The sequence below is a fragment of the Oncorhynchus tshawytscha genome, linkage group LG20 (genome assembly GCF_018296145.1).
Source record: "Oncorhynchus tshawytscha isolate Ot180627B linkage group LG20, Otsh_v2.0, whole genome shotgun sequence".
In the NCBI taxonomy this organism is placed as follows: domain Eukaryota; kingdom Metazoa; phylum Chordata; class Actinopteri; order Salmoniformes; family Salmonidae; genus Oncorhynchus; species Oncorhynchus tshawytscha.
The window spans coordinates 43,331,869-43,357,805 of NC_056448.1; the positions used below are offsets into that span (position 1 = coordinate 43,331,869).

At 43.6% G+C, this 25,937-nt stretch overlaps 1 protein-coding gene across 1 annotated transcript in view; it reads right to left on the reverse strand.

The window, feature by feature from the left end:
- LOC112219968 (A disintegrin and metalloproteinase with thrombospondin motifs 19) overlaps window positions 1-25,937 on the reverse strand; it is a 123,276-nt gene that overhangs the window by 87,014 nt on the left and 10,325 nt on the right. Inside the window, exons 4-7 of the mRNA XM_042302704.1 lie at window positions 21,983-22,155; window positions 21,165-21,248; window positions 20,383-20,537; window positions 15,220-15,263 (exon numbers count right to left, since the gene is read on the reverse strand). Of these exons, the coding sequence (XP_042158638.1) occupies window positions 15,220-15,263; window positions 20,383-20,537; window positions 21,165-21,248; window positions 21,983-22,155 (456 nt within the window). The remainder of the gene's footprint in view (window positions 1-15,219; window positions 15,264-20,382; window positions 20,538-21,164; window positions 21,249-21,982; window positions 22,156-25,937) is intronic.

The window sequence follows — 25,937 nt, forward strand, 5'->3', positions numbered from 1 at the left end:
AGAGGAGACTGCGTGAATCAGGCCTTCGTGGTCGAAATGCTGTAAAGTAACCACTACTACAGGACACCAATAAGAAGAAGAGACTTGCTTGGGCCAAGAAACACGAGCAATGGATATTAGACGTAAGATTTTTTATTCCAACTGCTGTGTCTTTGTGAGACGCAGAGAAGGTGAACGGATGACCTCCGCATGTGTGGTTCCCACAGTGATGGAGGTGTAATGATGTGGGGGTGTTTTGCTGGTGAGACGGTCAGGGATTTCAAAAATTTCAAGGCACACTTAACCAGCATGGCTACCACAGCATTCTGCAGCGATACGCCTCCCATCTGGTTTGTGCTTAGCTATCATTTGTTTTTCAATAGGACAATGACCCAACACACCTCCAGGCTGTGTAAGGGCTATTTGACCAAGAAGGAGAGGGATGGAGTGCTGCATCAGATTGCCTGGCCTATACAATCACCTGACCTCAACCCAACTGAGATGGTTTGGGATGAGTCGGACCGCAGAGTGAAGGAAAAACAGCCAACAAGTGCTCAGAATATGTGGGAACTCCTTCAAGACTGTTGGAAAAGCATTCCAGGTGAAGCTGGTTGAGAAAATGCCAAGAGTGTGCAAAGGGTGGCTACTCAAGGCAAAGGGTGGCTACTTTGAAGAATCTAAAATCTAAAACACTTTTATGTTTACAACATGATTCCATATGTGTTATTTCATAGTTGTGATGTCTTCAGTATTATTCTACAATGTAGAAAATAGTACAAATAAAGACACTTTTGACCGGTAGTATATATATTATTATTATTATAATTTTGTATGTATTTTTTAAACAGGACAAATCTGAGGGAGCACATGCCCCTGTGGGCATGACGGCTCTGGGGCATGATGGCTCTGCCTACAGTAAACCCTAACCCTACAATAAACCCTAACCGTTACAATAAACCCTAATCCTACAATAAACCCTAACTCTAACCCTACAATAAACCCTAACCCTACAATAAACCCTAACTCTAACCCTACAATAAACCCCAAATCTAACCCTACAATAAACCCTAACTCTAACCCTACAATAAACCCCAAGTCTAACCCTACAATAAACCCTAACTCTAACCCTACAATAAACCCTAACTCTAACCCTACAATAAACCCTAACTCTAACCCTAACTCTAACCCTACAATAAACCCTAACTCTAACCCTACAATAAACCCTAACTCTAACCCTACAATAAACCCTAACTCTAACCCTACAATAAACCCTAACTCTAACCCTACAATAAACCCCAAGTCTAACCCTACAATAAACCCTAACTCTAACCCTACAATAAACCCTAACTCTAACCCTACAATAAACCCTAACTCTAACCCTACAATAAACCCTAACTCTAACCCTACAATAAACCCTAACTCTAACCCTACAATAAACCCTAACTCTAACCCTACAATAAACCCTAACTCTAACCCTACAATAAACCCTAACTCTAACCCTACAATAAACCCTAACTCTAACCCTACAATAAACCCTAACTCTAACCCTACAATGAACCCTAACTCTAACCCTACAATAAACCCTAACTCTAACCCTACAATAAACCCTAACTCTAACCCTACAATAAACCCTAACTCTAACCCTACAATAAACCCTAACTCTAACCCTACAATAAACCCTAACTCTAACCCTACAATGAACCCTAACTCTAACCCTACAATAAACCCTAACTCTAACCCTACAATAAACCCTAACTCTAACCCTACAATAAACCCTAACTCTAACCCTACAATAAACCCTAACTCTAACCCTACAATAAACCCTAACTCTAACCCTACAATAAACCCTAACTCTAACCCTACAATAAACCCTAACTCTAACCCTACAATAAACCCTAACTCTAACCCTACAATAAACCCTAACTCTAACCCTACAATAAACCCTAACTCTAACCCTACAATAAACCCTAACTCTAACCCTACAATAAACCCTAACTCTAACCCTACAATAAACCCTAACTCTAACCCTACAATGAACCCTAACTCTAACCCTACAATAAACCCTAACTCTAACCCTACAATAAACCCTAACTCTAACCCTACAATAAACCCTAACTCTAACCCTACAATAAACCCTAACTCTAACCCTAACTCTAACCCTACAATAAACCCTAACTCTAACCCTACAATAAACCCTAACTCTAACCCTAACTCTAACCCTACAATAAACCCTAACTCTAACCCTACAATAAACCCTAACTCTAACCCTACAATAAACCCTAACTCTAACCCTACAATAAACCCTAACTCTAACCCTACAATAAACCCTAACTCTAACCCTACAATAAACCCTAACTCTAACCCTAACTCTAACCCTACAATAAACCCTAACTCTAACCCTACAATAAACCCTAACTCTAACCCTACAATAAACCCTAACTCTAACCCTACAATAAACCCTAACTCTAACCCTACAATAAACCCTAACTCTAACCCTACAATAAACCCTAACTCTAACCCTAACTCTAACCCTACAATAAACCCTAACTCTAACCCTACAATAAACCCTAACTCTAACCCTAACTCTAACCCTACAATGAACCCTAACTCTAACCCTACAATAAACCCTAACTCTAACCCTACAATAAACCCTAACTCTAACCCTACAATAAACCCTAACTCTAACCCTACAATAAACCCTAACTCTAACCCTACAATAAACCCTAACTCTAACCCTAACTCTAACCCTACAATAAACCCTAACTCTAACCCTACAATAAACCCTAACTCTAACCCTAACTCTAACCCTACAATAAACCCTAACTCTAACCCTACAATAAACCCTAACTCTAACCCTACAATAAACCCTAACTCTAACCCTACAATAAACCCTAACTCTAACCCTACAATAAACCCTAACTCTAACCCTACAATAAACCCTAACTCTAACCCTACAATAAACCCTAACTCTAACCCTACAATAAACCCTAACTCTAACCCTACAATAAACCCTAACTCTAACCCTACAATAAAACAGTATGTTCTTCCTTCTCCTCTCCTTTCTCTTCCATTCAGTAATCAAAGTGGTTTCATGCCTTTATTTTTTTTCTATGTGGATTCGGTTCAAAGGGAAAAAGCCCTCCATTTCATCCACCGTTAGGTAAATTGCCCTAACAGTTCAACATACTAGCGCCATGTCTGGTGTGTGCTCCCGAATTATGGCCTGGAAATGACAGCTGCAACTCTTTTGCTCCTGCGGGATCAGGTTAAGGGGGAAAACACGAGAAGGGGATTTTGTATTTTCTCATGTAGTGGATCGTATGCTGTGACCTTTGATGGCTTAATCACCCCATTGAAAAGGATCCAGAACTAATGCTTTCCATTACGAAAACCGGCAGAACAATCCTGCCTTTGATGGACAAAAATAAAATAAATTAAGTGCAGTTTCTAAGGGCCTGGATGTCCATTAGACAACTTAGGCTCTCCATCTCACCGCACGCACACACACGCACACACACACACGCACACACACACACACACACACACACACACACACACACACACACACACTTACACTCCCTGTACTCACTCCTCCCAAAATGTGCTAATTTTCTATGTTTCTGTCTCTGAGAAACCTCTCAAGACAAGGCAATATGACTGAATGGGTTTCAAGGCAATATGACTGGGTTCAATATGACTGGGTTCAATATGACTGGGTTCAATATGACTGGGTTTCAGGGCAATATGACTTAGTTCAATATGATTGGGTTCAATATGACTGGGTTTCAGGGCAATATGACTGGGTTCAATATGACTGGGTTCAATATGACTCAGTTCAATATGACTGGGTTCAATATGACTGGGTTCAATATGACTGGGTTCAATATGACTGGGTTCAATATGACTGGTTTCAATATGACTGGGTTCAATATGACTGGGTTCAATATGAGTGGGTTCCAGGGCAATATAACTGGTGTTTCAGGGCTAGACGGTAGAGATTAGCCCCTAATCTGGCCATTAGTGAATGCTAGGACTCTCTGGCAGCCCGGGTCCTGTGAAGTAGCAGCCAGTCTCTCCGTTCCCCTGCACTTAGCTGGGCATCTGGCCCTTCTGGGTGTTGAGTTGGCTTGAAAAGGCCCCTAATGACACCCCTCCACTCCTTTTGAGAAATGTGAGACAACAAGTCACTGTGATCCCGATGATAACGCTCTCTGCCGTCACCCATTTATGTAAGGGCCTTCGTCGGTAGGCAAACCATGTCAATAACAGGCAGTGGCTGGAGGTAAGATGTGTTTGGTCTGGCGTTGTTCCTTTCAGGTGTGGGGGGGGGCAGACAATGAATCTTTATGCTAGACATTTTGACATATCATCTCATATTATCTCCAGCCGGCAAATCCTCCATCATTAGTCAAACTTAAACGTAAAATGAGGGGGGCGGACTAAAACAAGTTTTACAACAGCATAGCGGAGCTTCCACCGAGCCCACAACGGTCTCCGGATTGTCTTCTTTTCACGGAAAGTAATGGAAGCAGCAGAATATGTTTGTGTTCTCCCTCCATCAGATAATAAAGAAACGTAACATAAGAACTTGTTTTTATGAAGTATATGTTCAATGAACCTGCAACTCCAAATCCAGGGGAAAGAAATATGGACTTTTATCCTCCCGGAGTACCCAAATCCATTTCGCTTGATATTTTTATAGTTAAACATCAATCTGGGAATCGGTCTAACGACAAACCCATGCCTCTAAGCCCACATGTGTGGTACACCTGTACTGACTATGCGGCGGTACGACCGTCAAAGCTACATTAACCAGGGTGCTTTAGGATCTGGTTTGGAGTTCTCCCCTCATTCTGTCCTGTCATAAATGGGCTGCCGTTATCTGAAATAGGGTACAGGTTAGGGTATCTAGGGTACGGATTTGAGTATCTAGGGTACAGGTTAGGGTATCTAGGGTACGGGTTAGGGTATCTAGGGTATGTAGGCTACGGGTTAGGGTATCTAGGGTACGGGTTAGGGTATGGGTTAGGGTATCTAGGCTACGGGTTAGGGTATCTAGGGTATGGGTATCTAGGCTACGGGTTAGGGTATCTAGGGTACGGATATCTAGGCTACGGGTTAGGGTATCTAGGGTATGGGTTAGGGTATCTAGGGTACGGGTATCTAGGCATCTAGGGTACGTGTATCTAGGCTACGGGTTAGGGTATCGAGGGTACGGGTATCTAGGGTACGGGTTAGGGTATCTAGGCTACGGGTATCTAGGGTACGGGTATCTAGGGTACGGATATCTAGGGTACGGGTTAGGGTATCTAGGGTACGGGTTAGGGTATCTAGGGTACGGGTTAGGGTATCTAGGGTACGGGTATATATAGGCTACGGGTTAGGGTATCTAGGATATGGGTTAGGGTATCTAGGCTACGGGTTGGGGTATCTAGGGTACGGGTATCTAGGGTACGGGTATCTAGGCTACGGGTTAGGGTATCTAGGCTACGGGTTAGGGTATGGGTTAGGGTATCTAGGGTACGGGTTAGGGTATCTAGGGTACGGGTATCTAGGCTACGGGTTAGGGTGTCTAGGCTATGGGTTAGGGTATCTAGGCTACGGGTTAGGGTATGGGTTAGGGTATCTAGGGTACGGGTTAGGGTATCTAGGGTACGGGTATCTAGGCTACGGGTTAGGGTGTCTAGGCTATGGGTTAGGGTATCTAGGCTACGGGTATCTAGGCTACGGGTTAGGGTATCTAGGCTATCTAGGGTATGGGTATCTAGGCTACGGGTTAGGGTATCTAGGGTACGGGTTAGGGTATCTAGGCTACGGGTACGGGTATCTAGGGTATGGGTATCTAGGGTATGGGTATCTAGGGTACGGGTTAGGGTATCTAGGGTACAGGTTAGGGTATCTAGGGTACGGGTTAGGGTATCTAGGGTATGGGTATCTAGGGTACGGGTTAGGGTATCGAGGGTACGGGTATCTAGGGTACGGGTTAGGGTATCTAGGCTACGGGTATCTAGGGTACGGGTATCTAGGGTATGGGTATCTAGGGTATGGGTTAGGGTATCTAGGGTACGGGTATATCTAGGCTACGGGTTAGGGTATCTAGGATACGGGTTAGGGTATCTAGGCTACGGGTTGGGGTATCTAGGGTACGGGTATCTAGGCTACGGGTTAGGGTATCTAGGGTACGGGTATCTAGGGTACGGGTATCTAGGCTACGGGTTAGGGTATCTAGGCTACGGGTTAGGGTATGGGTTAGGGTATCTAGGGTACGGGTTAGGGTATCTAGGGTACGGGTATCTAGGCTACGGGTTAGGGTGTCTAGGCTATGGGTTAGGGTATCTAGGCTACGGGTATCTAGGCTACGGGTTAGGGTATCTAGGCTATCTAGGGTATGGGTATCTAGGCTACGGGTTAGGGTATCTAGGGTACGGGTTAGGGTATCTAGGCAACGGGTACGGGTATCTAGGGTATGGGTATCTAGGGTATGGGTATCTAGGGTACGGGTTAGGGTATCTAGGGTACAGGTTAGGGTATCTAGGGTACGGGTTAGGGTATCTAGGGTACGGGTATCTAGGGTACGGGTTAAGCTATCTAGGATACGGGTTAGGGTATCTAGGGTACGGGTATATATAGGGTACAGATATCTAGGGTACGGGTATCTAGGCTACGGGTTAGGGTATCTAGGGTACGGGTATCTAGGGTACGAGTTAGGGTATCTGTGAGCCTTACGGTTCTCCAGAGGGCGGAGCAGTTGCCGTACCAGGCGGTGATACAGCCCACCAGGATGCTCTCGATTGTGCATCTGTAGAAGTTTGTGAGTGCTTTTGGTGACAAGCCGAATTTCTTCAGCCTCCTGAGGTTGAAGAGGCGCTGCTGCGCCTTCTTCACGATGCTGTCTGTGTGAGTGGACCAATTCAGTTTGTCTGTGATGTGTATGCCGAGGAACTTAAAACTTGCTACCCTCTCCACTACTGTTCCATCGATGTGGATAGGGGGTGTTCCCTCTGCTGTTTCCTGAAGTCCACAATCATCTCCTTAGTTTTGTTGACGTTGAGTGTGAGGTTATTTTCCTGACACCACACTCCGAGGGCCCTCACCTCCTCCCTGTAGGCCGTCTCGTCGTTGTTGGTAATCAAGCCTACCACTGTTGTGTCGTCCGCAAACTTGATGATTGAGTTGGAGGCGTGCGTGGCCACGCAGTCGTGGGTGAACAGGGAGTACAGGAGAGGGCTCAGAACGCACCCTTGTGGGGCCCCAGTGTTGAGGATCAGCGGGGAGGAGATGTTGTTGCCTACCCTCACCACCTGGGGGCGGCCCGTCAGGAAGTCCAGTACCCAGTTGCACAGGGCGGGGTCGAGACCCAGGGTCTCGAGCTTGATGACGAGCTTGGAGGGTACTATGGTGTTGAATGCCGAGCTGTAGTCGATGAACAGCATTCTCACATAGGTATTCCTCTTGTCCAGATGGGTTAGGGCAGTGTGCAGTGTGGTTGAGATTGCATCGTCTGTGGACCTATTTGGGCGGTAAGCAAATTGGAGTGGGTCTAGGGTGTCAGGTAGGGTGGAGGTGATATGGTCCTTGACTAGTCTCTCAAAGCACTTCATGATGACGGATGTGAGTGCTACGGGGCGGTAGTCGTTTAGCTCAGTTACCTTAGCTTTCTTGGGAACAGGAACAATGGTGGCCCTCTTGAAGCATGTGGGAACAGCAGACTGGTATAGGGATTGATTGAATATGTCCGTAAACACACCGGCCAGCTGGTCTGCGCATGCTCTGAGGGCGTGGCTGGGGATGCCGTCTGGGCCTGCAGCCTTGCGAGGGTTAACACGTTTAAATGTCTTACTCACCTCGGCTGCAGTGAAGGAGAGACCGCATGTTTTCATTGCAGGCTGTGTCAGTGGCACTGTATTGTCCTCAAAGCGGGCAAAAAAGTTATTTAGTCTGCCTGGGAGCAAGACATCCTGGTCCGTGACTGGGCTGGATTTCTTCCTGTAGTCCGTGATTGACTGTAGACCCTGCCACATGCCTCTTGTGTCTGAGCCGTTGAATTGAGATTCTACTTTGTCTCTGTACTGACGCTTAGCTTGTTTGTTAGCCTTGCGGAGGGAATAGCTGCACTGTTTGTATTCAGTCATGTTACCAGACACCTTGCCCTGATTAAAAGCGGTGGTTCGCGCTTTCAGTTTCACACGAATGCTGCCATCAATCCACGGTTTCTGGTTAGGGAATGTTTTAATCGTTGCTATGGGAACGACATCTTCAACGCACGTTCTAATGAACTCGCACACCGAATCAGCGTATTCGTCAATGTTGTTATCTGACGCAATACGAAACATCTCCCAGTCCACGTGATGGAAGCAGTCTTGGAGTGTGGAGTCAGCTTGGTCGGACCAGTGTTGGACAGACCTCAGCGTGGGAGCCTCTTGTTTTAGTTTCTGTCTGTAGGCAGGGATCAACAAAATGGAGTCGTGGTCAGCTTTTCCGAAAGGGGGGCGGGGCAGGGCCTTATATGCGTCGCGGAAGTTAGAGTAACAATGATCCAAGGTCTTTCCTCCCCTGGTTGCGCAATCGATATGCTGATAAAATTTAGGGAGTCTTGTTTTCAGATTAGCCTTGTTAAAATCCCCAGCTACAATGAATGCAGCCTCCGGATAAATCGTTTCCAGTTTGCAGAGAGTTAATCTAGGGTACGGGTTAGGGTATCTAGGGTACGGGTATCTAGGCTACGGGTTAGGGTATCTAGGCTACGGGTTAGGGTATCTAGGGTACGGGTATCTAGGGTACGGATAGGGTATCTAGGGTACGGGTATCTAGGGTATCTAGGGTACGGGTATCTAGGGTACGAGTTAGGGTATCTGTGATAAGTGAACGTCAGATGAACATTACGTAGTAACTAGAATGTGATTGTATGGTGATGGGATTTTCAGGTGCTCTACTTAAAGCAGTCACTTTAACGTCTGTGCATCTACCCCGCACAAAACAAACCCCCGCCCCCATGTTGTTGTAGCATTTTTACTCCATCCTTAATCTAAAGCTTAAACTGACAAATATGTACCCAATAATAGCCTACCCCCTGCAGATAAACTCAAAGCTATCAAATGGTTGCACAGCGTAACTGGTGAAGAAAAAGGGAAACGTGTCATTTTAGTGTATGATTTTAGAGTGAGGTCGAGAGGGAAACTCGCCTATAGCAAAAAAAAAACTTCAGTTCAAATAATATGGTCATAAACCGAACAGACACAAGGGGGTGTTATGCCGAATTTGTCAAACATTAACATTAACATTAACCATGTTGCACGCTGCAGCAGGGACAGCATAAGGTACCCATAGCAACACCAGCCTTGATAGAGTACCCGAGGACTGGTAGTTGTAAGGAGGAATGGCCGACACGAACCAGAGGAATCGGAGGTCAACGGCTAGATTTCCCCCTTAAAGGTTTCTTTCTCTCCATCTACCTGTCCCTCTCTACAGTGATGCCTTTTGTTACATGCTGTGTGTGTGTGTGTGTGTGTGTGTGTGTGTGTGTGTGTGTGTGTGTGTGTGTGTGTGTGTGTAAATGTGTGTGTAAATGTGTGTGTGTGTGTCACGCAAGTTCCACACTCAGAGGCTGAAAACTAGCCCTGAAGCCAGCAAGGAGGCTGCGGAGAGTGGGGTCAAAGGGGAGGGGTCAAATACAGTGTACTTTGACACCTCTGAGAGGTCATTAAAACCTAACAGACCTCCGGACGGGACAGCCAACACACGGACCCGAGGTGCGCTGGGTCTTAACTGGTACCTGTGTCTCTTTGACTCACACAACTGAATGCAGGCACACACACACACACACACAAATACACACACAAACACACACACAAATACACACACAAACACACACACAAACACACATATACAAACACACACACACACACACACACACACACACACACACACACAAATACACACACAAACACACATATACAAACACACACACAAATACACACAAACACACATATACAAACACACACACAAACACACACACAAATACACACACACACTTAGCTATTAGAGTATAGCTACAGGGGTGGTCCTAGTTTTGAGAGGAACCCCATTATAGACTTTACTGTCCATGCAACTATATTAATCGTTTCCTGATAAAACCCACAACATGTCGATGTCCACCAGAGAGCTTCAGAGCTACACCGACAAACCATATCTCCTTCTAACACAGACAGGATTACATCCACACAAAAAAAAACACATCTCCTTTTAACACAGACAGGATTACATCCACACAAAAAAAAACACATCTCCTTTTAACACAGACAGGATTACATCCACACAAAAAAAAACACATCTCCTTTTAACACAGACAGGATTACATCCACACAAAAAAAAACACATCTCCTTTTAACACAGACAGGATTACATCATGTTTCCCTCCGCCCTTCCTTTATTCTCAGTGAAGGCGCGTGGCATGTTGCTCGGTGGTCTGTTCACCCTCTGCCTTATTGGTCCTGGTCATAAGTAGGGCACTAATTTAGGGTAGGGTGCCATTTGGGACACAGCTCTTCCTTGTGACTACCTGTAAGGAAAGGCATGCGCTGAGCTTGGCCAGGGAGTGGAAGCGCCCGCGGTGTGGCTCGTTATGTCTTCCTATAAAAACCAGGGTGAACAACAACAATATGGGCCATTGCCCAGGAACTGATATAACAGGACATGATGTATCAGGACATGATGTAACAGGACATGATGTAACAGGTCATGATGTATCAGGACATGATGTAACAGGACATGATGTAACAGGACATGATGTATCAGGACATGATGTAACAGGACATGATGTATCAGGACATGATGTATCAGGACATGATGTAATAGGCCATGATGTATCCAAATGTCACAATCTTAGTCTCTCTTTGACTGTGTCCTAGGCCTTTATAGTCAAAAGTAGTGTTTCTCTTTCTCTGACACTGACTAAAACCATCATCCTAAACACCCATCATGCACAGAGGGCATCCTGCAGCATGTCATAGATCTGGAGGGTTACCAATTTTTTATTTTTTATTTTACCTTTATTTAACCAGGCAAGTCAGTTAAGAACAAATTCTTATTTTCAATGATGGCCTAGGAACAGTGGGTTAACTGCCTGTTCAGGGGCAGAACAACAGATTTGTACCTTGTCAGCTCGGGGGTTTGAACTCGCAACCTTCCGGTTACTAGTCCAACGCTCTAACCACTAGGCTACCCAATAAGACTAAATGACTCAAATAAAATGCGTAACGCCAATGAATTATAAGCTGGATATATAAATAGATGGAGGCAACTGATGGACGAAACTTAATTCAAATGAAATACCCTTGTTATTGGATTCTGTTACTCAGCCATACATCACAAATGAACTCCAGTAAGAACTAATCTGATTGGCTCATGAGTCATCATGGGAAGCCAATCAAGTCAAAGCTCACAGGCATGGAAGTCCCCTCTGGTGTTCGGTTAAGTTGCCCCTAGACACTGATCAGGTGTCAGTTGAGCATTTTCCCCACTAATGGTTAAGGTTAAGATTGGGGAAGGGGAAGCTGATCCTAGATCTGTACCTAGAGGAAACTTCATCCTGGAACAGATACACAATGACCAAGTCAATAGAATGGAGTCACATGGTTAGCATTCACATGAGTGGCTTCAAGACTTCTTATCAGCTCTGTCTTGAGAGAGACAGTAGGGATGAACAGCTGCTCCTTTAAGATATTCCTGAACCATTACATAACACATATAACTCAATTTGACCAACACATTCCTATATTGCTTCTCAAATGACACACTATTGCCTATGTAGTGCACTACTTCTGATCAGGGTACATAGCCTAAAATCCCAGAGCTGACAAGGTAAAAGTCTGTCGTTCTGCCCCTGAGCAAGGCAGTTAACCCACTGTTCCCCGGGCGCTGAAGACGTGGATATCGATTAAGGCAGCCCCCTGCACCCCTCTGATTCAGAGGAAGACACATTTCAGTTGAAGGCATTCAGTTGTACAACTGACTAGGTATCCCCCTTTCCCTTTAGATCTCTGGTCATAAGCAGTACACTATATAAGGAATAGTGTGCCATTTGGACACATTCTAGGAATGCGGTGGTCAAATTGAGTGATATTTGTTATGTAATGGTTCAGGAATATCTTAAAGGAGCAGTCCAGGGGAATGAATGTAACATGGTTCAGGAATAGCTTAAAGGAGCAGTTCAGGGGAATGAATGTAACATGGTTCAGGAATAGCTTAAATGCACCACATTCAGGGGAATGAATGTAACATGGTTCAGGAATAGCTTAAATGCACCACATTCAGGGGAATGAATGTAACATGGTTCAGGAATAGCTTAAATGCACCACATTCAGGGGAATGAATGTAACATGGTTCAGGAATAGCTTAAATGCACCACATTCAGAGGAATGAATGTAACATGGTTCAGGAATAGCTTAAATGCACCACATTCAGGGGAATGAATGTAACATGGTTCAGGAATAGCTTAAATGCACCACATTCAGAGGAATGAATGTAACATGGTTCAGGAATAGCTTAAATGCACCACATTCAGGGGAATGAATGTAACATGGTTCAGGAATAGCTTAAATGCACCACATTCAGGGGAATGAATGTAACATAGTTCAGGAGTATCTTAAAGGAGCATCTCGGGGGAATGAATGTAGCATGGTTCAGGAGTATCTTAAATGCACCACACTCAGGGGAATGAATGTAGCATGGTTCAGGAGTATCTTAAAGGAGCATCTCGGGGAAATACAGTGCATTCGGAAAGTATTCAGACCTCTTGACATTTTCCACATTTTGTTACATTACAGCCTTACTCTAAAATGGATTAAATAGTATTTTCCCCCATCAATCTACACACAATACCCCGTAATGACAAAGCAAAAACAGGTTTTTAGAATTTTTAGCAAATTTATGAATTTTTTTGTTGTTGAAAATATCACATTTATATTATAAGTATTCAGTCCCTTTACTGAGTACTTTGTTGAAGCACCTTTGGCAGTGATAACAGCCTCGAGTCTTCTAGGGTAGAGCCTCTCAAGCACTGTCAGGTTCAACGGGGAGCGTCACGAGAAAGCTATTTTCAGGTCTCTCAGATCGGGTTCAAGTTCGGTCTCTGTCTGAGCCACTCAAGGACATTCAGAGACTTGTCCCGAAGCCACTCCTGCATTGTCTTGGTTGCGTGCTTAAGGTTGTTGTCACGTTAGAAGGTGAACCTTCTCCCCAGTCTGAGGTCCTGACCACTCTAAAGCAGGTTTTCATCAAGGATCTCTCTGTACTTTGCTCCGTTCATTTTTCCCTCAATACTGACTAGTCTCCCAGTCCCTGCAGTTGAAAAACATCCCCACAGCATGATGCTGCCACCACCATGCGTCAAGATAGAGATGGTATTGTCCAGGTGATGAGAGGTGCCTGGTTTCCTCCAGACGTGACGCTTGGAATTCAGGCCAAAGATTTCAATCATGGTTTTGGGGCGGCACGTAGCCTAGTGGTTAGAGCATTGGGCTAGTAACCAAAAGGTTGCTAGATCGAATCACTGAATTGACAAGGTAAAAATCTGTCGTTCTGCCCCTGAACAAGGTACTTAGCCCACTGTTCCTAAGCCGTCATTGTAAATAAGAATTTGTTCTTAACTGACTTTCCTAGTTAAACAAAGGTTAAATAAAATAATAAATAAATAAATGGTGCCATCTGACCAGAGAATCTTGTTTCTCATGGTCAGAGTCCTTTAGGTGCCTTTTGGCAAACTCAAAGCGGGCTGTCATGTGCCTTTTACTGAAGAGTGGCTTCCGTATGGCCACTCTACCATAAAGGCCTGAATGGTGGATGGTTGTCTTTCTGGAATGTTCTCCCATCTCCACAGAGGAACTCTGGAGCTCTGTCAGAGTGACCATCTTGTTCTTGGTCACCTCCCTGACCAAGATCCTTCTATCCCGATTGCTCAGTTTGGCCTGGCGTCAAGCTCTAGGAAGAGACTTGGTAGTTCCAAACTTCTTCCATTAAAGAATGATGGAGGCCACTGTGTTCTTGGGGACCTTAAATGCTGCAGACATATTTTGGTACACATCCCCAGATCTGTGCCTTGACATGTAGAAACATCTCAAAGGTGATCAATGGAAACAGGATGCACTTGAGCTCAATTTCAAGTCTCATAGCAAAGGGTCTGAAAACGTATGTAAATGAGGTATTTCTGTTTTTTATTTTTAATACATTTGTACAAAAATGTCTAAAACCCCTTTTTCCGCTTTGTCATTTACGTGGCATTGTGTCCAGATTGATGAGGAAATGTTTTATTTAATCCATTTTAGAATAAAGCTGTAACGTGACAAAATGTGGAAAAAGTCAAGAAGTCCAAATACTTACCAAATGCACTGGATGTTAAAGGAGCAGCTCAGAGGAATGGGTGACCAAGAATCATAGCGTATGCAGTCTAACTATTAACTATTAACACGACTAACTATAATTGATTAGTAACACTACTAACTAGCAACTATTAACACTAACTATAAACTATTAACACTAACTATAAACAATACCTATTAAAACTACGAACTATAAACAAGTAACTGGTAACACTACTAACGATCAACTATTAACACAAAACTATACATGATTAACTATTAACACTAACTATAAACTATTAACCATTAACACTACTAACTATTAAATATTAACACTACTAACTATAAACTATTAACACTAATGATCAACTATTAACACTACTAACTATTAACTATTAACACTACTAACTATAAAATATTAACACTAACGATCAACTATTAACACTACTAACTATTAACTATTAACACTACTAACTATCAACTATTAACACTAACTATAAACTATTAACACTACTAACTATTAACTATTAACACTAACTATAAACAATTAACTATTAACACTACTAACTATAAACAATTAACACTACTAACTATAAACAAGTAGCTAGTAGTACTACTAACGATCAACTATTAACACTAACTATAAATTATTAACTATTAACACTAACTATAAACTAGTAACTAGTAACACTACTAACTATAAACAAGTAACTAGTAACATTACTAACTATTAACTATTAACACTAACTATAAACTCAATGTACTACCTTCAACAGCAACAACGGGACTTTATCCTTAACATCAAGGTTACACTTTGCTTTGGCACACTGATACACACATGCTTGCAGACACAGACAAACACAGGGAGAGCTGTAATCCCACTCACCTACAGTGTCACAGGGTTCATCTTTATGCACGCAGAAATCCTTCCTGCAACATAAAACACAAAGAAACGTCAACATTCACCTGGGAAAAGCCAACTTTGATGCTCTGATCCGCCTTGCCCACTTGATTGGTATGGCTCAGTAGAGAGGTATCAAGGCCTGCTTATCCCCTCCGGTGGCAGAGTAGACCAAGTACTGTGGATTAGCAGGGGATATAGGAGCAGTCATCGATCCTCAAATCCTCAAAGCTGCTATAGGGGGTTAATCGGGAGTTATGTCTCAAATTCAGAAGGTAGAACTTGGGGGTGGGGCTGGCAAAGGTTGTGACCTCTATAAAGGCAACGCCTCAGGTACCTAACCCCAGCTCTCACACATGACTGTGTAGCTGTGTGGTCGAGGATGAGGGCGTGTGTGCGGTGCTTGTGTGTGTTTATGATGAACTACAGGTACCATATAAGGTATGTACCTTAGCCCGTTTCTATTTAATCTCCATAGAAAAGGGATTGAAAGGGTTTATTATAGTTCAGTACATGAGGTATTGTTATGGCTTCAGATTTGACTTGGCTGTATTTTCAGATAAAGAGAAATGGTCTCGTGAAGGACTGGTCTCTTCAGTCTTTGTCTTGATTTTTTAAATGAACCGCAGGAGATCAATTCACTGTTATCATTATTATGTTCATGATAACTTTTCCCTTTGGCAGATGTTGTTACTCATGTTCTCAGTCTTTTCAGGATAAACCCTTGGTGTGTGTGTCTTGCACGCCAAACGCTCAGTCAGTATGTGTGTGTGTGTGTGTGTGTGAGAGAGAGTGTGTGCACACGCGAGTCTACCGTACGACAGTGACAAATGCATTTAGCACAAACACAGGTGGGAATGTGTCACACTAACCCTCTGAAGGGACCCAAACACTCCCCACTAACTCTCTGAGGAGGCCCTAACCCACCACACTAACCCTCTGACGAGACCCTAACCATTCACACTAACCCTCTGACGAGACCCTAACCCACCACACTAACCCTCTGAGGAGACCCTAACCATCCACACTAACCCTCTGAAGGGACCCAAACTAACTGAAGGGACCCAAACACCACTAACTCTCTGAGGAGGCCCTAACCCACCACACTAACCCTCTGAAGGGACCCTAACCATTCACACTAACCCTCTGACGAGACCCTAACCATTCACACTAACCCTCTGAGGGGACCCTAACCCACCACACTAACCCTCTGACGAGACCCTAACCATTCACACTAACCCTCTGACGAGACCCTAACCCACCACACTAACCCTCTGAGGAGACCCTAACCATCCACACTAACCCTCTGAAGGGACCCAAACACTCCCCACTAACTCTCTGAGGAGGCCCTAACCCACCACACTAACCCTCTGAAGGGACCCTAACCATTCACACTAACCCTCTGACGAGACCCTAACCATTCACACTAACCCTCTGAGGGGACCCTAACCCACCACACTAACCCTCTGACGAGACCCTAACCATTCACACTAACCCTCTGACGAGACCCTAACCATTCACACTAACCCTCTGAGGGGACCCTAACCATTCACACTAACCCTCTGAGGAGACCCTAACCATTCACACTAACCCTCTGACGAGACCCTAACCATTCACACTAACCCTCTGAGGAGACCCTAACCATTCACACTAACCCTCTGAGGAGACCCTAAACCCATTCACACCCTAAATTCACCTCTGAGGGGACCCTAACCATTCACACTAACCCTCTGACGAGACCCTAACCCACCACACTAACCCTCTGACGAGACCCTAACCATTCACACTAACCCTCTGACGAGACCCTAACCCACCACACTAACCCTCTGACGAGACCCTAACCCACCACACTAACCCTCTGAAGGGACCCTAACCATTCACACTAACCCTCTGAGGAGACCCTAACCATTCACACTAACCCTCTGAAGGGACCCTAACCATTCACACTAACCCTCTGAGGGGACCCTAACCATTCACACTAACCCTCTGAGGGGACCCTAACCATTCACACTAACCCTCTGAGGGGACCCTAACCATTCACACTAACCCTCTGACGAGACCCTAACCATTCACACTAACCCTCTGAGGGGACCCTAACCCACCACACTAACCCTCTGAGGGGACCCTAACCATTCACACTAACCCTCTGAGGAGACCCTAACCATTCACACTAACCCTCTGAGGAGACCCTAACCATTCACACTAACCCTCTGAAGGGACCCTAACCATTCACACTAACCCTCTGAAGGGACCCTAACCATTCACACTAACCCTCTGAGGAGACCCTAACCATTCACACTAACCCTCTGAGGAGACCCTAACCATTCACACTAACCCTCTGAAGGGACCCTAACCATTCACACTAACCCTCTGAGGGGACCCTAACCATTCACACTAACCCTCTGAGGGGACCCTAACCATTCACACTAACCCTCTGAGGGGACCCTAACCATTCACACTAACCCTCTGAGGGGAATGGGGCCAGCTCTTTTATCTGACAACGTTCCGCCGCTGCGCCAACATCAAACACCTGCTTGCTCAGAATCACCCATCAGAGCGCTGAGACCTATCAACAGGTCCGAATCAGATTCTGACTCCAGCCAGCTCTTTTCGGAGGGGATTTAAAGCTAAACTGGACGGATAATTTGGCTGGCCAAATAATTCAAAATCTTAGACCCAAATGGCATCCTATTCCCAAGGAACTGGTCAAGGGTAGTGCACTTTATAGGGACTAGAGGGCTATTTGGGACACAGCGGGTCGTACGTGATCACTGTCCATTAACAGCTTAATTGAAATGAAAACCAAAAAGACTGCATGTTCTGAGTCAGCATCGAGTGCCGAAATACTTTCCCATGAAGTTGACTGAGTCCTCTCTCTGTTAATACCTCAAAACATGAAGGTCTCTCTATTAATACCTCATGACATACCTCGTCCCATAGGGCGGTGCACAATTGGCCCAGTGTCGTCCGGGTTAGGCTTTGGCCAGGGTAGGCCGTCATTGTAAATAAGAATTTGTTCTTATTCTGACTTGCCTAGTTAAATAAAGGGGTCTCTGTGTTAATACCTCATGACATGGAGGTCTCTCTGTTAATACCTCATGACATGGAGGTCTCGCTGTTAATACCTCATGACATGGAGGTCTCTCTGTTAATACCTCATGACATGGAGGTCTCTCTGTTAATACCTCATGACATGGAGGTCTCTCTGTTAATACCTCATGACATGGAGGTCTCTCTGTTAATACCTCATGACATGGAGGTCTCTCTGTTAATACCTCATGACATGGAGGTCTCGCTGTTAATAGGTCTCTCTGTTTATCTCTGTTAATTAATACCTCATGACATGGAGGTCTCTCTGTTAATATATCATGACATGGAGGTCTCGCTGTTAATACCTCATGACATGGAGGTCTCTCTGTTAATACCTCATGACATGGAGGTCTCTCTGTTAATACCTAATGACATGGAGGTCTCTCTGTTAATACCTCATGACATGGAAGGTCTCTCTGTTAATACCTCATGACATGGAGGTCTCTCTGTTAATACCTCATGACATGGAGGTCTCTCTGTTAATACCTCATGACATGGAGGTCTCTCTGTTAATACCTCATGACATGGAGGTCTCTCTGTTAATACCTAATGACATGGAGGTCTCTCTGTTAATACCTCATGACATGGAAGGTCTCTCTGTTAATACCTCATGACATGGAGGTCTCTCTGTTAATACCTCATGACATGGAGGTCTCTCTGTTGATATATCATGACATGGAGGTCTCGCTGTTAATACCTCATGACATGGAGGTCTCGCTGTTAATACCTCATGACATGGAGGTCTCTCTGTTAATACCTCATGACATGGAGGTCTCTCTGTTAATACCTCATGACATGGAGGTCTCTCTGTTAATACCTCATGACATGGAAGGTCTCTCTGTTAATATCTCATGACATGGAGGTCTCTCTGTTAATACCTCATGACATGGAAGGTCTCTCTGTTAATACCTCATGACATGGAGGTCTCTCTGTTAATACCTCATGACATGGAGGTCTCTCTGTTAAAACCTCATGACATGGAGGTCTCTCTGTTAATAACTCATGACATGGAGGTCTCTCTGTTAATACCTCATGACATGGAAGGTCTCTCTGTTAAAACCTCTCTCTGTTAATAAAGGCTTGGGTATTCCTGTCCTGTAGCAGTCCTCATGAGAGTCAGTTTCATCATAGCACTTGATGTTTTTTGCGACTGCACTTGAAGAAACTTTCAAAGTTCTTGAAATTTTCCGCAGTTACTGACCTTCATGTCTTAAATTAATGATGGACTGCCGTTTCTTGTCGCTTATTTGAGCTGTTCTTGCCATAATATGGACTTGGTCTTTCACCAAATAGGGCTGCCTTCTGTATACCACCCCTACCTTGTCACAACACAACTGATTGTCTCAAATGCATTAAGAAGGAAAGAAATTCCACAAATTAACTTTTAATAAGGCACACCTGTTAATTGAAATGCATTCCAGGTGACTACCTCATGAAGCTGGTTGAGAGAATGCCAAGAGTGTGCAAAGCTGTCATCAAGGCAGAGGGAAGCTACTTTGAAGAATCTCAAATATAAAATTATTTTTGATTTGTTTAGCACTTTTTTGGCTACTACATGATTCCATATGTTCTATTTCAAAGTTTTGATGTCTTCACTATTATTCTACAATGTAGAAAATAGTAAAAATAAAGAAAAACCCTTGAATGGGTAGGTGTGTCCACACTTTTGACTGGTACTGTATGAATAGCTGCTTGTAGGAACTGACCTTTCGAATGCGGAGTCTGTTTATTTTTTTGCAGTACTACCTAGGTATTGGACAGTGGAATGGGTAAAGGTGTTGATGGGCAGGTGACGTGACCAATGGCTGGCCTGTTGGGTGTGTTCTAAATGTATGTCACGCCTGCAGGAGATCAGATCAGACCTGCCTGACCAGTACATGTTTAAAAGTAATGCACGCACATCCAGCGATTTTCCAGGTACAGGATTCAAAAGATGACATAATAGAAAATAAATCGATTAAACAGGGCGAAAAAATTACACAGAAATAAAGTATATGGGAGTGTGTGTGTGGGTATCTATTTATTTTCTTTGAACAGTGCTTGCAATGGACACAGTACCGTGTGATTAGAATGGCTGTGTCCACAGAGGGTAGGTCCTCCCTCCACCGAGTGCTGAAGTCTGACATCACGCTCTTCTTCCCATACTCCTCCTGCTGCCAACGACAGAAACTCTCCAGCATCTTCTCACCATGGTGACCAATGTACATGTCTGACTGCACAGACAGACAGACAGACAGACAGACAGACAGACAGACAGACAGACAGACAGACAGACAGACAGACAGACAGACAGACAGACAGACAGACAGACAGACAGACAGACATGAGACAGACAGACAGACATGAGACAGACAGACAGACAGACAGACAGACAGACAGACAGACAGACAGACAGACAGACAGACAGACAGACAGACAGACATGAGACAGACAGACAGACATGAGACAGACAGACAGACATGAGACAGACAGACAGACAGACAGACATGAGACAGACAGACAGACAGACAGACATGAGACAGACAGACAGACATGAGACAGACAGACAGACAGACAGACAGACAGACAGACAGACAGACAGACAGACAGACAGACAGACAGACAGACAGACAGACAGACAGACAGACAGACAGACAGACAGACAGACAGACAGACAGACAGACAGACAGACATGGGTAGAATTTTTATTCATTGTTTTGACCTGACTGCTTATGATGTATTCATGGAAATAAAATCAACCTTGTTGTAGAATATAGAAGTTAAGTTATTCTGTGTTACTCTACTTGTAGGTTTTGTCTCATACTGTACAATTTAAGAAGTGTTAGCATGATGTTTCTTACTGGTGTTTCGTGAAGCAGCACAAGTTTAGTCAATCTGATATTAATCTGTATTCCCAGGCTCTTGTGTTGAAACAAGTTGAACACCTGCAAAAGGAATGGATATTATTTAAAACCCTTGTAATAACACCGCAACAAAATGATGTCGCTGTATAGCAACAACATACCTATCCCATCCTTTCAGTTGTATTCAAGTGCCTAGGGTAGGGGTTTTAGAGGTGGTTTCTGGACAGGACCAGGAAAGTACAGGTGGATAGAGGTAGGGTTAGGACAGGGGTGTCCCGGGGGCCACATTCGGTCTTCAACTAATGTGTCCTCTATCCATCGTTTTTGGGGGAATTGTCTATGCTCCCTGACTGTCTAGCTTTCATTTGGGTGATTATTAGCTGGACAAAGTCAAGACACTGTATGAATGTAGGTCCATGATCATTTATACACAGTTTCCATTTGGTTTTTAGTTATTTTACTCAAACCACCCGCGGGCTGTTTGTTTGACACCCATGGTTTAAGGGGTAGGGAGGAGGGGTTGTTTCTGGACAGGACCAGAGAACAGAGACACATACCCATAGATATCTTATTAAATGATTCTATATGTATAGTACAATATATTCATATTAGGTTCATAGTAGGCGTTGTCCCAGGTTTTGGCCTTTCTAGGGAGCTTTTCCTAGCCACCGTGCTTCTACACCTGCATTTCTTGCTGTTTGGGGTTTTAGGCTGGGTTTCTGTACAGCACTTTGAGATATCAGCTGATGTACGAAGGGCTATATAAATAAATAGGATTTTATTTGATTTGATTCTATGTAAGTCTATACACATACCATATTCATGATGGTGAGGATGAATCGTTTGGCTGCCTCTGTGCCGTGGTAGCTGACCATAGCTGGGTCGGCCACCACCACAGTCTCCACGTTGTACTCGTGGAGTAGTTTATACAAGTACCGCTTCCCTCTGCCTCCCTCAGACGGTTTCCTGTTCTTACTCTTCTGTCTTTCTGTAAATAAACAGAGAAAAACGGCAACGCTTATTGTGACGCTTCCCATAATGCCCTGTAGTCAAATTGTTGTTGTTGACTGCACATGAATGTGTTATGGAGTCCTTTTAATGTGTTATGTAGTCCTTATGAATGTGTTATGTAGTCCTCATGAATGTGTTATGGAGTCCTCATGAATGTGTTATGGAGTCCTTTTAATGTGTTATGGAGTCCTTATGAATGTGTTATGTAGTCCTTATGAATGTGTTATGTAGTCCTTATGAATGTGTTATGTAGTCCTTATGAATGTGTTATGTAATCCTTATGAATGTGTTATGTAATCCTTGTGAATGTGTTATGTAGTCCTTATGAATGTGTTATGTAGTCCTTATGAATGTGTTATGTAATCCTTATGAATGTGTTATGTAATCCTTATGAATGTGTTTTGTAATCCTTATGAATGTGTTATGTAGTCCTTATGAATGTGTTATGGAGTCCTTATGAGTGTGTTATGTAATCCTTATGAATGTGTTATGTAGTCCTTATGAATGTGTTATGGAGTCCTTATGACTGTGATATGGAGTCCTTATGAATGTGTTATGGAGTCCTTATGTAATTCCTATTCAAATAGTGTTAGCCCATGTAGTTACTAGAGTATAACCCGAGTGTAACTAGTCAGTATAACATGGTAACTAATTTAACCAGAGTGTAACTAGTCAGTATAACATGGTAACTAGTATAACCAGAGTGTAACTAGTCAGTATAACATGGTAACTATAATATCCAGAGTGTAACTAGTCAGTATAACATGGTAACTAGTATAACCAGACTATACTAGTCAGCATAACATGGTAACTAGTATAACCAGAGTGTAACTAGTCAGTAACATGGTAACTAGTATAATCATAGTGTAACTACTCAGTATAACAAAGGAACACAGAACAATGGGTGGAATTTTTGTCAAATGAAACTCAGATTCTGTTTCAAATCAGTTACAAGTGTATTGACACTGTAGTTCCACGTAACTCCATGTAACTGTCTAGTATCTGTAACTGAAACATACGCCCATACATATGAAATAGTGGTTAGTTATAGGGTGACTTTATTGGTCAGCACACACTTATTTTGAAAATGGGTAGTAGACAGAAAGTCCACACACATTGACCTCATCTGGAGTGGATTTCCTTGATCAAAAGCAGATAGGTAAGACCTCGTAATGAAAACCCTTCGTGGTTTCTAGTCCGCTTTGCGAGAGCTCGTGGTTTAACACTGATGTGGAGACCCTGACGTGACCCTGCGCTTATTCAAGGTGAGAACTAGGAACGATAGAACAGTGAACGTCTTACGACCAGGGCCACTATGGTTGAACCTGACAGATACTGTAGGTCCACGTGTGACAGTTATGTTGAGTTGCGGCTTTTATATGTTCACATCTTTTCTGGTTTTTTAAAAGATCTCAGAAGTCGTCCAATCTGGCGAGCAGAGAAAACGTCTTCGTCTACACACCATTGAGTTCTCTTGCCCGCTGTACATAAATCAGACATGGATCTCTCAATAAGCTGAGGCATGAGCTTTACCAATGGAGCCTTATAGCATGCAAGAGGCCGGACGCTAGTGTGGAAGCTATTACTTTCTGACATTGAGATGTACAAGTTCAATGTAGGGTTGATGAACAGCATAGGTGGAAATGCCTTAGGATTACAGGATAATTTACAAATCACGAAGGTAGAAAATATGAAGTAGATAGCAACCTACAGGTTGAGAATGTGTCACTGGGCCTTTGTGAAGAACATGGTTTGTTGACACTGTTGCATCATGCTTAAAGGTAAGGTATGGCTGGTCAGTAAATTAATATCGATAGAGACATGAACTATCTCTACCTACAGTATATTAATTTACTGACCAGTTCTACCAGACAAACATTTTCTATAAGGCCCACTATACCAGACAAACATGTTCTACAAGGCCCATTATACCAGACAAACATGTTCTACAAGGCCCATTATTATTAGTAGTATCATTACTTAAATACACAGAAAAATACAACTTCAAAATACATTTATGTACTTGTAGATTGTTCATAGAATTAGGAATACTAGAATGGACATGAACTATGTTATGACAGTATAAAAGATCAGCCATTTTGGTAAAGAAGTTGGTCAACCATGGTCAGCCAGTGCTGTGATAAGATATTACAGTATGCAAAACAATGAATTTGAAGAGTATCTGCACAGTATATGTATTAGCTAGCTAGCCAACGAGTTTTAGTGGAAGGATTCCATCACATTTTTCAAACGAACTTCCAATATGTCAACATTCCATACAAACAATGTAGTCAATACACAGGCATACACTGGCTTATGTCTGTTGATGATAGGACTTAGACATTATTGTAAATGCAGGAAGTACTGATATTGAATCATATTGTAATTTAGAGGATATTTATACAGAACATTTGTAGAAATCCTGTCTAAACTGTATTTATAATTATATGACAAATTTTGGTTTGACAATATTTCTATTACACAATTTCTGCCATATCACATGCGTTACTTTAATTTCCCTGCATAACTGAAAGGAGGAAATGCATCACCGTACCAGGCAACCTGGCAGGAAGCTCTTAATGGTGCATCTGTAGAAGTTTGTGAGGGTCTTTTCTTCAACACAGTCTGTCTGTTTGGATGGACCATTTCAGCTTGTCAGTGATTTGTACTCCGATGAGCTTTTCACCCCCTCCACTGCAGCCCCGTCGATGTGGATGGGGGCATACTCTCTCTGCTGTCTCCTGAAGTCCATGATTGGCTCGTTTATTTTGTTGGTAATCGGTCCTACCACTGTTGTTTCGTCTGCAAACTTGATGATTAAGTTGGAGACGTGCATGGTCACACAGTCATGAGTAAACAGGGTGTACAGGAGGGGGCAGAGCACCACCCCGGTGGTTCCCCGTGTTGAAGATCAGCATAGCGGAGGTGTTGTTTCCTACCTTCACCACCTGGGGTCGGCTCATCAGGAAGTCCAGGACCCAGTTGCACAGGGTGGGGAATGGTTAAGTGCAACCAGAATGATCTTATAATGCTATTCCTGTCTTTCTGTCAGTGTTTGTATCGGATGTATGACCATGCATTTTCTTTAAAGGGCCCAGAGCTTAGTGATGAGCTTGAGCTGTAGTCAATGAACAGCATTCTTACATAGGTATTCCTCTTGTCCAGATGGGATAGGGAAGTGTGCAGTGCGATGGCGAATGTGATTGCATCATCCGTGGATCTTAGGGCGGTATGCAAATTGTAGTGGGTCTAGGGTGTCAGGTAAGGTGGACGTGATATGATCCTTAACTAGCCTCTCAAAGCACTTCATGATGACAGAAGTGAATGCTACGTAGCGATAGCATTTAGGTCAGTTACCTTTGTTTTCTTGGGTACAGGAACAATGGTGGACATCTTGAAGCAAGTGGGGACAACAGACTGGGATAGGGAGAGACTGAATGTGTTATTTTTACCGGAGAGTTATTTTTTCCTGTCCGGGCGATGTATGGAGAACCCCGCTGGCTGTATGGACGGGGACAGTATATCCAGAGAGAGCCATGATTCCATGAAACAAAGTATGTTACAGTCCCTGATGTCTCTCTGGAAGGAGATCCTCGCCCTAAGCTCACCTACTTTAATGTCCAGGCACTGCACATTAGCAAGTAATATATTTTTAAAATGGTGGATGCTATGCACGCTTCCTAAGTGGGATTAAAAGCACACTCCGAATTCCTCTTCTCTGTCAACGGCGTCTTGTAGCAACCCCTGGGATCAGTGGAA